This window comes from Chiloscyllium punctatum, chromosome 42 (assembly GCF_047496795.1).
Source record: "Chiloscyllium punctatum isolate Juve2018m chromosome 42, sChiPun1.3, whole genome shotgun sequence".
Taxonomy (NCBI): domain Eukaryota; kingdom Metazoa; phylum Chordata; class Chondrichthyes; order Orectolobiformes; family Hemiscylliidae; genus Chiloscyllium; species Chiloscyllium punctatum.
The window spans coordinates 20,600,920-20,616,044 of NC_092780.1; the positions used below are offsets into that span (position 1 = coordinate 20,600,920).

Below are 15,125 nucleotides of genomic sequence, written 5' to 3' on the forward strand. Positions count from 1 at the left end.
AGAAAGGCGCCAAACAGTGCCCTTTTCCCAGTGTACTTTCGGGATTGTCCAGGGTTTAAGGTATCCTTTAGCACTGGTCCTGGACCTTGGAATGTGCCACTCGGTTTTGGACAACTGGAAGATCAACAAGTTTCAGGCAGACCAAAGACGGGTCTTTGAGCAAGTTGTTGGTACTCGAGGCGCAATTGTTAACCCTGGTTCTCCCTCCACAGATGCCAGCGCATCTGCTGTGCTTCTACGGCACTTTCTGTCCTTTTTAACACCATCCACGCGTTGTGGACCACGGCGGCGGACGTAAATGGAAGGGATTCAGTGCCGACTTTCTCGCTCCTGGGCTGAAATGTTCGGAAATGCTGATGGCTGTTCTATTATACCTCACGTCCTGTGGGTGTACACCCCGCATGTCTGAGATGCTGGATGTAATTACCCCGCTCTGTGCATGCGAGTAAGGTTAGCGCTTGGAGTCTGACTCAGACACACACACACACACATATACGGAACCATTGGCTGTGTATTGTCATGTATTCTTGTCAACTTGAGTCATCTCGCCCTAGGGGCAGGAGCTGAGTCTTTGCAGACGATACGCCTTTAAGGCCGGCGAGAGGGTGGAGTCTGAAGGCGCCGTGAAACCGCTACATCTGCTGAAAGTGACCAGAGCCGGGAGTTTTGCTTAACACCTGTACGGTACAGTCCACACAGGGAGTGCGGATGACGGACTGATTGACTGACTGTCTGGGAACCAGGCCCGTTCAGCTTTTCCGTGGGGGGTCGTCAAGGGAGAGACCGCCTGAAGCAGCAGCACTGTCGTTTGGATAAGGAGCCCGCGACCTTTATTTGATTCCCTGCCCACCATCAGCAACCCCCTCACACTGCTCTCTCAGGCCGAATTTGTAACCAGCAACCAGGATGGCGATGATACACAGAGTCACATTGACTTGCCTCCTTTCGCTTATCTGCTACATTACAGTTGAAGGCGACACCAGCAACAGCACTGCGTCCACGGGTAGGTCATTGGGAAATTGTTCCCCCCATCCTCCTGAGGGTTTACTTGGATGGGGGAAGGGGGGGGGGAGGTGGAATAGTAAGAATGGTAACAAACTTTGTTTAAGAAACTTTATTTATTTGGAAAAAAAGGAAACAAAAATGTATCTTTGTTGAGTTCCTTTCCAAGAAACCAATGTTTTATTTTAAAAAGCAAGAAATCCGTCAGGCGTAAAGTTTCGCTAATCTTCTTACAATGATTCGCTGCGGTTCACATAGCAACTGTGCAGTGACTCAGATAACCTGGAGCACTCCAGTGAGGTATCCCCTCATGTTAGTCTGAAATCCAGATCGAACACGTTTAAATCTCTGCCAGTGAGGCTTGTTGTGCGTGTGAGATATATTGTCTGAGCAACATTGCGCATTTTTTTTTTCCGTTTGCGTTACAATGAAGTGGGAGTGACGCCTAAAACAAAAATTCACTGGCTGTAGCTTTCATCGTGTGTTTTTTTTTCTCTCTCTCAGTTGGTATTGCCACGGTGGAACCCGGACAGTTCGGTTGCTCTCTGCCCATGCCTGTTCAGTTTAATTTTATCGGTTGATGAGCCACCAGCATTAACTAGCCCTTGATATTAAGCATTTGGTTTGAACTGTTTTGTCCATAAAACCGCCTGCTAGATCAGTCTTGCCTAAAGTGGACAGTGATGAATGTTAGAAGTCTTTCCTGGGCTCCTTGCGGATCTTTCCTTTCAAATGGACACTTGAGTAAAAAAAATAACTTGAACTATTGAATGCTAACAATCTGTGCCCAGCAGTTGTCACTGTTAGCTGAATTCCAGTCTCCAGTTTAGTAACTGGAGGGAGGTTGTCTCTCTATTGTTTCAGTGATCCCAGTCCCTTTTGTGAAGGGAGCGTAAGTGTATTTTTTCCTGAGTTGTGTAACTTGTCAGTGTCAGAGATGTACAAGCCATGTTTCGTGTCATTCAGTTGATGCACAAGAATTAGGAACAAGATCAAACCATACCTCCAGCTCTGCCATTCAGTTTGATCACAGCTGATCTCGGATTCAAAATGCAAGCACTGAGCTCAACAGATCAATAGTGCAAGCTTTACCCTCCACGTGGAGGTTGCCAGGAACAAGAAAATCTGTGTTACACATGTACGGGCTGTTTTAAATTGGATTCCCATTTTGATCTGCCTTTATCCATCTAAGTGGTAGGAGTGCAATGCTACTATGATTCACTGTTGAATAGCTGTACCAGTGGTTGGTCACCAATGGAACTTGGAGCATGTCAAGATTGGTTTGAAACTATGGAGATTGCAACATAATGTACAAATGTCGCAATTGACTTGCATTTGACTCACTTGGAATGGATCACAATCAGACAACTCTAGTGCACTGTCAGAGTAACTTCAATAAATATTCATAATTTGAAAGATATGTAGCTTCTGTTTTTTTCTAAGGTTTGTCATTTAAAGCTAGGCTTTAATGGTATGGAAAATTAATTGACTGTAGCATTACCGAATCCAGTTAGAGCCCTACTTGTCTGGTTGCCTTTTGCTTGTGCGTCAGTTCTGCCCAGATGAAGCTGACAATATTAACTGATGCTCAGGCTGTTTTGGTCAGAGGCTGTTGGCGGCAATTAGTCAAGAGGTTTTATAGTGAGTCAGGAGGCAAGGTGATGAATCGGCATTTAGCTTTTTATTTGGGCTAACTTCCCCTAGCAAATTGTTTCTCTAATTGCAGGAAGCTGATTCTAGGGTTGTGCTTTGAATCTTTGTACTTTTTAATCCCATTTATACATACAAGGGTACGTAAGGATCAGCAGTAGGCCGTTTGATGCCTTTGCCATTCGCTAAGATTGTGACTGATCTGATTTGTGACTTCAGCACCACATTCCTGCCTATCCCATAAGTTTTGAAAGAGTTGTTTTTAAAGGTGGAATGTTTGTAACCACTTACCTCTTACCTGTGCTCTATACTATTATTCTGGATAAGAGTGGTGCTGGAAACTGTCCCATTTACAATTCCCATTCTTGGTCAGTATAGCTGGTCTCTAATTCTTCAGTTTGAGCACAAGTAGAATGGTACAATCTGCTCATGCTGCTCCTAATTGTTATTAAATGATCCAATGGGGAAATATGGTGGGAATGGTACATGCTAAACAGCTGACACACACAATAGGCTCACAAATCTACAGAATAAAGTCTCAAATTTAAAAATTGGCTTTTTCTTGATGCTAGCCTGCCACAAGGGATGAACTCAGATTTCTCCAGTTTCCTCATTTCCCCTCCCCCCACCTTGTCTCAGTCCCAACCCTCGAACTCAGCATCACCTTCCTAACCTGCAATCTTCTTCCTGACCTTTCCGCCCCCACCCTATCACCCTCACCTTATCACTCTCACCTTAACCTCCTTCCACCTATCGGCATTTCCAACGCCCATTCCCCAAGTTCCTCCTCCCTGCCTTTTATCTTAGCCTGCTTGGCACACTTTTCTCATTCCTGAAGATGGGCTCATGCCCAAAACGTCGATTCTCCTACTCCTTGGATGCTGCCTGACCTGCTGCGCTTTTCCAGCAACACATTTTCAGCTCTGATCTCCAGCATCTGCAATCCTCACTTTCTGCTACCCTATTCAATACTTGTATGATCATCAAGATGAAATAACTAAAGACTCGCTGAACACTTTGTGTAAATCTAGTTTGATGCAGGAGTTACCAGTTCTCGAGTATGCTGGGTCTTTCACCATCTCTTTCCATCATCCAGTTGAGGTTGGGTGCTGGCTCTGGATTTACATTTCAGCATTAGTAACACTGAGTTTGACTACAACCATCATTTATCTAAACCACAACCTAACTTCAAGTTGCAGTGCATCCATTTTGTTCACTCGCCATTTTCAGCCATCCCTGGCTGCCCTTGGGAAGGTGCTGGTGAGCTGCCTTCTTGAACCACTGCAGTCCATTAAATTAGATTCCCTACAGTGTGGAAACAGGCCATTTGGCTCAACAAGTCCAAATCAATGCTTTTGAAGAGTAACCCACCCAGCCCCATCCCTCTGACCAATGCACCTACAGCATTTTCAATCCCCCCTAACCTGCTCATCTTTAGATTGTGGAAGGAAACCAGAACAAACCTGGAGAGAATGTGCAAACTCCACACAGTCACCTGAGGTGGGAATTGAACCCAGGTCCCTGGTGCTGAGGCAGCAGTGCTAACCACTGAACCACCATGCTGCAGGTTATTAGATTAGATTAGATTACTTACAGTGTGGAAACAGGCCCTTTGGCCCAACAAGTCCACACCGCCCCGCCGAAGCGCAACCCACCCATACCCCTACATCTACCCCTTACCTAACACTACGGGCAATTTAGCATGGCCAACTCACCTGACCTGCACATCTTTGGACTGTGGGAGGAAACCGGAGGAAACCCACGCAGACACGGGGAGAACGTGCAAACTCCACGCAGTCAGTCGCCTGAGTCGGGAATTGAACCCAGATCTCTGGCGCTGTGAGGCAGCAGTGCTAACCACTGTGCCACCGTGCCGCCCACATTTATGGTTATAAATGAACTATCATAATTGGCTACTTAATTTCCTACAATTGACTTCTTCTCCTTGGGATATGGAGATTCATGTCTTGATAAAATGGAAAAGCTTAATCTTAATTCTACTTTAGATGGTGGTACTGTCTAATAGTGTGAAGCTTGTGAATTTTTAACCATTCATGGAATCTGGTTATCGTTGGCAAGGCCAACATTCCTTGCATTTTCCTAATAACATCATGCAAAGAACTGAGTTGAAAAATTACGTGGAGGTGAATCATGAATCCCATCTGTGTTTTGCAGAGCTTGGGGATTAAACAGAATGATTTCTTGTAAACATTTCATTTGGAATTCTAATTCGCCCAATTTAAACAACTGGCCAACCGAACTGCATTCAGTAGTTTATTGTTGTCAGTAAGGAAAGGAAGACCCATCATCCTTGACTGGTGGTTTCCCTGTCAAAACAATTCTTCTCTGTGCTTGAATACCTCACGGTTTAGGTTTCAATGTTTTAAAACCTGGCAGAGCAGCCAAGTGATATATTTACACAGAGTCAAAATCCATTTGTCGACTGCAAATGTTTCCAGGAAATTTTTAAAACGTATTGGAAATTAAAGCAACTGTTGAGGCTTATCAACTTAGTATTTTTATGATCTACCTTTTGGAAAAATCAGATTCGTTGCTACAAGTTAGTTTGAATAGTAAATGCCATAACTGAAAATGTGTTGCTGGAAAAGCGCAGCAGGTCAGGGAGCATCCAAGGAGCAGGAGAATCGACGTTTCATCGGCTCATGCCCGAAACGTCGATTCTCCTGCTCCTTGGATGCTGCCTGACCTGCTGCGCTTTTCCAGCAACACATTTTCAGCTCTGATCTCCAGCATCTGCAGTCCTCACTTTCTCCTAGTAAATGCCATAAATAGAGTTTAAACAGCGGGGACCGCCCAGAACAAAAGCTTTCACTGATGCAGAGTGATTCCAAACTAGTAATAGCACACCAAATATTACCTTCCAAAAGCTCCTGAGTTATACTGAGAAATAAAAAAATGTTGTAGGGAACATTGGCTACTCACTTGCCCCCAGTGTGAACTCTGTCCCTTCCTACCCATTGACTACTTACGAGCCTCTGGTATGAATTCTGTCCCTTACTACCCACTTAGGCATTTTTTTTTCATTTTGATTCTTTTCTGCCTTATAAGAATATTGGTGCCATCCTAACTATGAAACGGCCAGTTTGAACCTGAGAGGAGTGCAGTAATGATCAGTTTTGAATGAATGCATTATGGGCTGATTGGACGTCTGGATGGGAAATATGTGAGGAATAGGGCAAGCCATTTTTACTGTGGCTGTTAACAGATTTGTATGCTTACAACAGTAAAGGCAAATGAAGGACTTTTATAAGAGGATCTTTCAATCCACATAAAATTCTTTTAGCTTTGATTTAAAATGTTTTCAAAGACGGAACTATTTTCTTCCAGGAAAGACAGCTCCATGTAATTATAAATCTCATAAAACAGGGGTCAGCCTCCAAATCATAAATTGTTGACAGAAGATTTGGTTACAGGGCAGCTCTGCTGGGAAAACTATCTCAGAAGAAGTTAGGGACTTGCTGGGAACAGAGTAGCTATCTCTTCCCAAGGGATGATTTTAGTTAAAGAATGCACGCTTATAACAGCCTCCCTTCTGAGCTGAGTAATTAAGCTCCTGGGCTCGCTTGCAAGTCTTAATGTTGCAATTGAATGACTCGCCCCTGGTGCCCTGCTTGTCTGTGTTTACACTGTGACTCCTGCTTGATTGCACTTCCAAGATCTTGACAAATGAAGGACGGATAGAGCTCACTTTGGACAGGTGTCCCTCCAAGATAACAGCAAGTATTGCAACATATGACAAAAGAAAAGAAATCACATCTGTGCAGCATTTTCCATGATCTCTGACTGCCCCAAAGCTCCTTGTAGCCAATGCCTTTTGAAATGTAATCACTGTTGTAGGGCATGTGGCAACCAGCATAATGCACAGCCTGGTCTCGCAAACAGTAAAATTGATAAGGAACTGATTTATTTTTCATGTTTTGGAAGAGGTCTGAGGTCTGGGAGGAATCCCTACCAAGTCTTCGAAAACCATGGAGTGTATTAGTAATCCTGAGCAGTAGTGGTTAGCTCTGTTTCACCTCATATCTGACACCACCAAAAGTGTAACATTCCCTCAGTACTCCATTTAATTTGTTAAGTTAAATGTCGTACTCACGACCTCTGGACTGGGCCTTGATCCTGTAATCTTCTACCTCAGAATTCTTCCCTGAAGGCGTGAATCAATTCTATATGGTGTTATTTCCAACGTCATTGCCTTTCTTGCAACATGTATTGGCATTTTTAAACTTTTTTTTGCTTTTGTGGAATAGCTTCTTCTATCCTGATGAAGGGCTTTTTCCTAAAATATCGTCTATCCTGCTCCTCGTACGCTGCCTGACTTCTTGACTCTAATCTCCAGTATCTGCAGTCCTTACTTTCACCTTGCTTCTGTCACCAGTTGGTTGATATATTTTACCAACAAGTTCAGAGGTGTCATGGCGGCACGGTGGCACAGTGGTTAGCACTGCTGCCTCACAGCGCCGGAGACCCGGGTTCAATTCCCGCCTCAGGCGACTGTGTGGAGTTTGCACGTTCTCCCCGTGTCTGTGTGGGTTTCCTCCGGGTGCTCCGGTTTCCTCCCACAGTCCAAAGATGTGCAGGTCAGGTGAATTGGCCATGCTAAATTGCCCGTAGTGTTAGGTAAGGGGTAGATGTAGATGTAGGGGTATGGGTGGGTTACGCTTCGGCGGGGCGGTGTGGACTTGTTGGGCCGAAGGGTCTGTTTCCACACTGTAAGTAATCTAATCTAACCTCTGGAACGGTTTGGACTTGAATGCGAGCCTCCTGTCTCAGATATAGGGACACAACCACTGCACCACAAGAGCTACTAGCTTCTGTAAAGCTTTGTTTTGAAGTGTTGCTGGGATTTATTGTCTTTCTGTAGATGACAGAAAATAGGATCAAAGGTGAATCTCAGCAGCATCTTTGGGGAGAGAAACAGAGTCAACGTTGCCATTAAATCTACTGAGTTTCTCCAGCACTTTGTTCTATTTCAGATTTCTAACATCCACCGTACTTTGCTTTGTTGTTCTCATATGTTGGGGGCTGCCTCCTTGAAAGAAGTTAAAAATCACACAACACCAGATTATAATCCAACAGGTTTATTTGGAAGCACTAGCTTTTGGAGCACCGCTCCTTCATCAGGTGGTTGGGGTGGTACTACCCGATGAAGGAGCGGTCCTCCAAAAGCTAGTGCTTCCAAATAAACCTGTTGGACTGTAACCTGGTGGTGTGTGATTTTTAACTTTGTCCACCCAAGACCACCACCTGCACCTTCAAGTCCTTGAAAGAAGGTTGCAGTCCAATTGGCTACTTAGTCAAAGTATAATGAAACTTTTTCTGTGCTGTATGATGCTATAATGCTATTTATGAATCTGCACATCTATGATTCTATGACCAGATAGCATATTTCAGTGGGTGTGGAACCACATATGGGCCAGACAGGATACAGGAAATGGGATTCCTTTCCGAACAAATATCACTGATTCAATTGGATTTTTAACAGCCTACCTACAGCTTTCTGATTATTTTTGCTGCTACCAGCTTCACATTTCCAGATTTTAAAAAAAACTGAATTCAAATACTCAAATTGCCATTTCAACTCAATTTCTCAGCTCAATAATATAGTTATGACACTGCAGCACCCAAGTTGAATTATTGGGCTAATTATAGCCAATTGTAAGGCTCCTTTTGTTTTAACTACCTTTCATCAGGATTAACTAAAATGTCTTCCACTTTTCAGATGCTAGTTGCCAATATCTGCCTTTGCCAGTTGATGTTGGCATATTGAAATTGTCCCTGGCCAACTTTCTGCTTTTCATAAAACCAAAGAACTGTGGATGCTGGAAATTAGAAACAAAATCAGGAATTGCTGAAAAAGCTCAGCAGGTCTCGCAGCATCTGTGGAGAGGAGGCAGAGTTAACATTTCGGGTCCAGTGATCCTTATTCAGTACTGATTGTAGCTAGGAAAAGGTTGGTATATATGGCTAGAGAAGAGTGGAGGGAGTGGTCGCCCAGTCTGCACTTCGTCTGCTCAGTGTAGAGGAGACCGCATTGTGAGCAGCGACTATAGTAGACTAGGTTGAGTGAAGTACAAGTACTTGCACGAAGTGCAGACTGGGTGACCACTTTGCCGCATACCTACGTTCTGCCTGCAAAAATGACCCTGAGCTTCCAGTTGCCTGCCACTTCAACACACCACCATGTTCCCTGGCCAACATCTTTCTTAGGCTTACTACAGTGCTCCAGCGAAGTTTAAAGAACTGCATCTAATTTTCCACTTGGGAACCCAACAACTTCTGGACTCTATCAAGTTCAACAGTCATAGGGCTTGAGCATCTCTCCCATGTCCTTACCCCATCTCTCACACGAGGCCTTGTTATCATATGGACTGGTACCACACACAACCAACCCGTTGTCAGCCACTAATAGTCCCGATTAGTTATCCCAGGCTGACCTTTATCCACTTCTCTGTCTGCCTGCTTTTCTCTCTCTCTCTGGTCTCCATCTCCACCTATCGTTTACAATTTCACCCTCCCCTGACCCCCTCTCTAACATATCAACCAACAATTTTACCCTCCCCCGACCCCCTCTCTAACATATAAACCAACATTTTCCTAGCTACAATCAATTCAGAAGAAGGGTGACTGGACCCGAAATGTTAACTCTGCTTTCTCTCCACAGATGCTGCCAGACCTGCTGAGTTTTTCCAGCAATTTCTGATTTTGTTTCTGTTATTTATTTCGTGCTGAAGATGGAGTTAGGGAGTTGTAGCTAATTGATGTGAGCTTTGAAGTTGTGTGTTAGTCAAATATCAGATTACCCTAGGGACAAAGGACGTGTCTAATCCTGTTCCCAACTGCATTCTTCATAACTGTGGTCATTGTGTGGTGATCAGGAATGCAAACGCTGGCCAATTTCCCAAACAGAAGCTGTTTCCAGATTTATCAGTGGGCTGATTTGCCACAAATTACCATTGTGTGGACCTCATGCAATTGTAAATTTGCCAATTTGCTCAAGCCAATGTACAGAAAATCTTATTCTTAAACTGGGGCACCCCAGACTATTGACACTTATCATTACGACAGAGTTGTAATAAGATTCCGACTAACGGCACAGGACCCACATCAACTTTTTTTATTTCAGAAATACTTTTTTATTAAAAATCTTGATACGTTCTAAATCACATTCGTACAGGTCTGCAGTGTTTAAAAAAAGTCAAACAAAAGATTGGAACTTTGACATTTCTCAGAGCCTCTCTACAGTTGCAAATAAAACAGACATTTTCTCCTTTATGTTCACTATGTTCTATGAACCATTATGTTCATTTTGAGGCCCCAGGAGGGTCTGACAACTGATTGCACCCATGTTATAATTTGGTAGAAGGACCCTAGACTGTCAGTTTTCTCCCAGTACGCTTTGGCGGTAGCTTTCCTGAGCACATAGTCCTGGACATTGAATATGCCATTCTGCAGCAGTCAGTCAAGTTTACAGTCAAAAACCAACAAGTTTCAGGTAAACCAAAAGCGTCTTTCTTTGTTTGTTATTCATTTTTGTGGGATGTGGGCTTCATTGGCTAGCCAACATTTATTGCTGTCCCTAGTTTGCCCTTGAGAAGGTGGTAGTGAGCTGCCTTTCTAAACTGCTGCAGTCCACCTGCTGTGGGTTTATCCACAAGGCTATTAGGGAGGGAATTCCAGGACTTTGACCCATTGAAGGAATGGTGATATATTTCCAAGTCAGAATGGTGAGTGACTTGGAGGGAAACGTGAAAGTGGCGATGTTCCCATGTATCTGCTGCCCATGTCCTTCTGGATGGAAGTGGCATGGTATTAGAAGGTGCTGTGTGATGATCTTTGAATTTCTGCAGTAAATCTTGTAGACAGTACACACTGTGGCAAATGTGTTTCGATGGTGGAGGGAGTGGATGCTTGTGGATGCAGTGCCAATGAATTGGGCTGCTTTGTCCTGGATGCATCAAACTTCTTGAGTGCTATTGGAGCTGCACCCATCTAGGCAAATGGAGAGTATTCCATCACACTTCTGACTTGTCATTGTAGATGGTGGATAGGATTTGGGGGATCAGGAAGTGAGTTACTTGCCGCAGTATTCCTAGCCTCTGACCTGCTTTTGTAACTACTGTGTTTATGTGGCAAGTCCACTTGAGTTTCTGACCAATGATCACTCCCAGAATTGTTGATAGTGGGGGATTCAGTGATGGTAACACTATTGAATGTCAAGAGGTGGTGATTAGGTTGTCTCTTATTGGTGATAGTCATTTGTGTGGTGCAAATATTACTTGCCAGTTTTCAGCCCAAGCCTGGATATTGTCGAGACCTTGTTGCATTTGAACATGGACTGCTTCAGTATCTGAGAAGTCGTGAATGGTGCTGAACATTGTGCAATCATCAGCAAACATCCCCACCTCTGACTTTATGATGGAAGAAAGGTCATTGATGAAGCAGCTTAAAATAATTGGACCTACGACACTACCCTATGGAACTCCTGTAGAGATGTCCTGGAGCTGAGATGACTGACCTCAAAGAATCATGACCATTTTTGAATGTGCCAGGTATGACTCCAATCAGTGTAGAGTTTGCACCCTGATACCCTTTGATTCCAGTTTTGCTAGGGCTTCTTGATGCCACACTCGGTCAAATACAGCCTTGATGTCAAGGGCTGTCCCTCTCCCCTTATCTGACAATAGACAATCTCTGGAATTCAGCTTTTTTGAGCCAAGGCTGTAATGAGGTCAGCTGTTGAGTGGTTCTGGAGGAACCCAAACTGATTGAGCAGGTTATTGCTGAGTAGGTGCTGCTTGATAGCACTGTTGATGACACCTTCCATCACTTTTACTGATGATTAAGAGTAGACTGATGAGGCAGTTACTGGCCAGGTTGAATTAGTTCTGCTTTTTATATACATAACATATCTGGACAATTTTCCACATTGTTGGGTAGATGCCAGTGTTGTAACTGTACAGGAACTGCTTGACTCTGGGAGCATCAAGTTCTGGAGCACATCTTCAATACTATTGCCAGATGTTTTCAGAGCCCATAGTCTTTGCAGTATTCAGTTCCTCCAACCTTTTCTTGGTATCAGATGGAGTGAATCAAATTGGCTGAAGATTGGTATCTGTAATGCCTGGGGACCACTGGAAGAGGCCGAGTTGGATCATCCATTCGGCACCTCAAGCTGAAGATTGCTATGAAAGTTTCAGCCTTGTCTTTTGCACTGATATGCTGGGTTGTTCCATCATTGAGAATGGGCATACTTATGGAGCTGCCTCCTCCTCCAGTGAGTTGTTTAATTGTCCAGCACCATTCTCAACTAGATGCAGCAGGACTGCAGAGCTTACATCTGATCCCTTGGTTGTGGGATCATTTAGCTCTGTTTATCACTCACTGCTTTGGCATGCAAGTTCTCCTGTTTGATAGCTTTACCAGATTGACAGCTTATTCTCAGGTGTGCCTGGTGCTGCTCCTAGCATGCCCTCTTGCACTCTCTATTGAACCAGGGTTGATCCCCTGGCAGAATGGTAATGATTGAGTGGGGGATATGCCAGGCCATGAGGTTACTGAATTCGCTGGAGTATAATTGTGCTGCTGTTAATGGTCCACAGTGGCTCATGGATGCTCAGTCTTGAGTTGCTAGATCTATTCGAAATCTGTCCCATTTAGCACAGTGATAGTGCCACACAACAAGATGGAGGTTATTCTCAATGTGAAGGCGGGACTTTGTCTACACAATGTCTGTGTGATGGTCCTTCTTACCGATTCTGCCATGATTCACCGAGTTGATGGTCCTCCAGGTCGGTTGATATTTGTCTCGCTGTGTATCCCAGGGAGACCTATATCAATTGCTTCTTGTGGTGGATTCTACTGACAATCAATAAAGAAATAGGTCAAGGAAATTGGTCAGTCTTAGCAACTTTGCCACCCAACTTCTGAGTGCAGCTAACTTGGCACCAACAGATCATTGAGCCCTGGTTTGTCCCTTGCTAACGTCACCAAGATGCTTCTATCACCCTGAGGAGATTTTATTTTCTCTCTTCATCTGTAAGATGAGGTGAGACTGTCAAAACTGTTTTTGAGAGGAAAAGAGCTAGAAGTGTATATTCAGATTTGTGTTGGCAACAATGCAGTCCATATGTCAGTTTAAATGATTATGTGAATGTTGTTTATATGACAAATCATTTGCAAGTCTCCAGCACTGATTATTTTTTAAATTACTGTTTGTTCTTGTAACCTAAACAGGAATATCAAGTTTCAGTATAAAAGTTTTCCACATAATGCTTGGTTAGCAGATTTTGCATTTGTATTTAAATCTCTGCATGCTTGGGCTGGCAATAATGTACATTAGAAATTCCAAATAAAGATCTGCCCTCTGATCAGATCAGCAAATTCAGCATGGATCAAGACTGAAACCTTGGTGTTATTCTAATCTATGTTGTTCAGCTGCTAATTTCAGTAGATTTGCTGAACCATCATAGGGGTCATTCCACATGGTGTGATCCACTGACAGGTAATTAAATCAATACAATTCTTCAAATGAGTATTCAGTATTTTAAAGTGCATTTAATCCATTTGGAGGAACAAATTATTTTGAGCCTGAAGCTTTTCTTTGCTAGAATACTTTAAAAACATAAGAACGAGGAGCAGGAATAGATCATTCACTCTCTCACTTGCTCTGTTATTCAATACTATCAGGGCTGATCTCATCTCAACCTCAACCCTACTTTCCTGAGGTCTCCATAACACTTCAACCCATTATTAATTAAAAATGTGTCAATCTCCCCTGTAAAATTAGAAACCACTGCCCATTGACATTTAGTGGTGTTACCATGACTGAATCCCCTACATCATGAAACCCATAATGATAACGTTAAAAATCACACAACACCGGGTCATAGTCCAACAGGTTTATTTGGAAGCACTCGCTTTCAGAGCATTGCCCCTTCATCGGGTCACAACCACCTGATGACGGAGCAGCGCTCCGAAAGCTGGTGCTTCCAAATTAACCTGTTGGACAATAATCTAGTGTTGTGTGATTTTTCACTTTGTTCACCCCAGTTCAACACTGGCAACTCCAAGTCATGACTACAATGATAAAATCACTCTACTTTTAATCCCTGTTTGTACTCAAGCTGTGCTAACACTCGCTATTCATTCCCTACATGTGAGCTACAGGTACCAGGTACTTGTTTTCAGTTAATGGCACTGTGCAAACATCAATGACTTTTAGCACGGGGCAGCAAAGAAAGGTAAAGGAGATAAAAGTGAATGATTGCAATCTTGACAGCCAAGACATTCAAATGAATGATCATTAGATGAGGCCTTGACAGGGTAGATACGGAAAGAGATAGTCTAGGACCTGAGGTCACACATTTAAGACAGAGACGAGGAATTTACTGCTTTCTGAGAATGGGAAATTTGTGGAATTCTTTTCTGCAGAGGGTTGTTGAGTCTGGGTCATTAAGTATATTTAAGGCAGAGATAGGTTTTCAATCAGTAAGAGAATGAGATTTATTGGGAAATGGCAGAAAAATGGGAGTTGAAGATGGTCAGATCAGCTGTGATTGCTTTGAATGGTCGAGCAGGTTGAATGAGCAAAATGGGCTATTTCTGTTCCTATGTCATTGCTTTAAGTGGCTGAGTAGATTCTGTCTAATAATGTTTTAGTATTGTATGTAGTTAGTTTATTTTTATTGTAATATTCATTTATTATTAATAATTAGGCTCACTTGACCCTTCTAGGGATGGAAAGCTTACCTTATGAAGAATGCTATGCTGTTCAAAATTATGTCTACTGAAGTTTAGAAGAATGAGTGGTGGTCTTGAGGAATCAGATAGGTGGCTACCGAGAGGATGTTTCCTGTTGTTTGGTCTCCCTTTTAGACACGTGAGAATTATTTTTCACTAGTGTCGAATTTTTTCCTCAGGAAGTAGTAGGGTCTCAATCTTTAAATTTATTTAAAGTTGAGTTAGATGCATTTTTGATAAAACATAGAAGGTGAGGTTAATGGGTACAGACAAAAAAAGTGGAGCTTATATCACGACCAGATCATCCATGATCATATAACATGGTTGAGCAGCCTCAAAGGGTCAAATGGCCATTCTGGTTCCTCAGTGCTATGTTACTCTGTATGAAGGCCACACCAGGAATGGCAAGTAAGATTTCAGAAAGTAACTTTATTTTGAGTAGAGGGAACCAGTCTGACTCAATGTTGGAATCCCTGTTATCTTCAATTAATTAATTTTAGTCTCTTTGTAAACTTTCCTAAACATTTTGCTTCCTATAGTATTTTTCTCACTCTTTTACATCTGTGTGGAGTATGGACAAATTAAAAGAGGAGGCAACAGTACACTCCTGAAAGAAAAATTTAAAATTATGGAAATATATAAATGTGTCAGTGTCTGATGGAGATCCAACTACAAAATTGAAATGACAGAGCAAATGGGGGAGTCAATTGACA

General features: G+C 43.0%; 1 protein-coding gene across 1 annotated transcript in view; it reads left to right on the plus strand.

Annotated features, from left to right (window-relative positions):
• Window positions 1-343: 343 nt before the first annotated feature.
• muc13b (mucin 13b, cell surface associated) overlaps window positions 344-15,125 on the plus strand; it is a 91,183-nt gene continuing 76,401 nt past the window's right edge. The window contains exon 1 of the mRNA XM_072561601.1: window positions 344-1,003. Coding sequence (XP_072417702.1) covers window positions 907-1,003 — 97 coding nt within the window. The 5' untranslated portion in view covers window positions 344-906. The remainder of the gene's footprint in view (window positions 1,004-15,125) is intronic.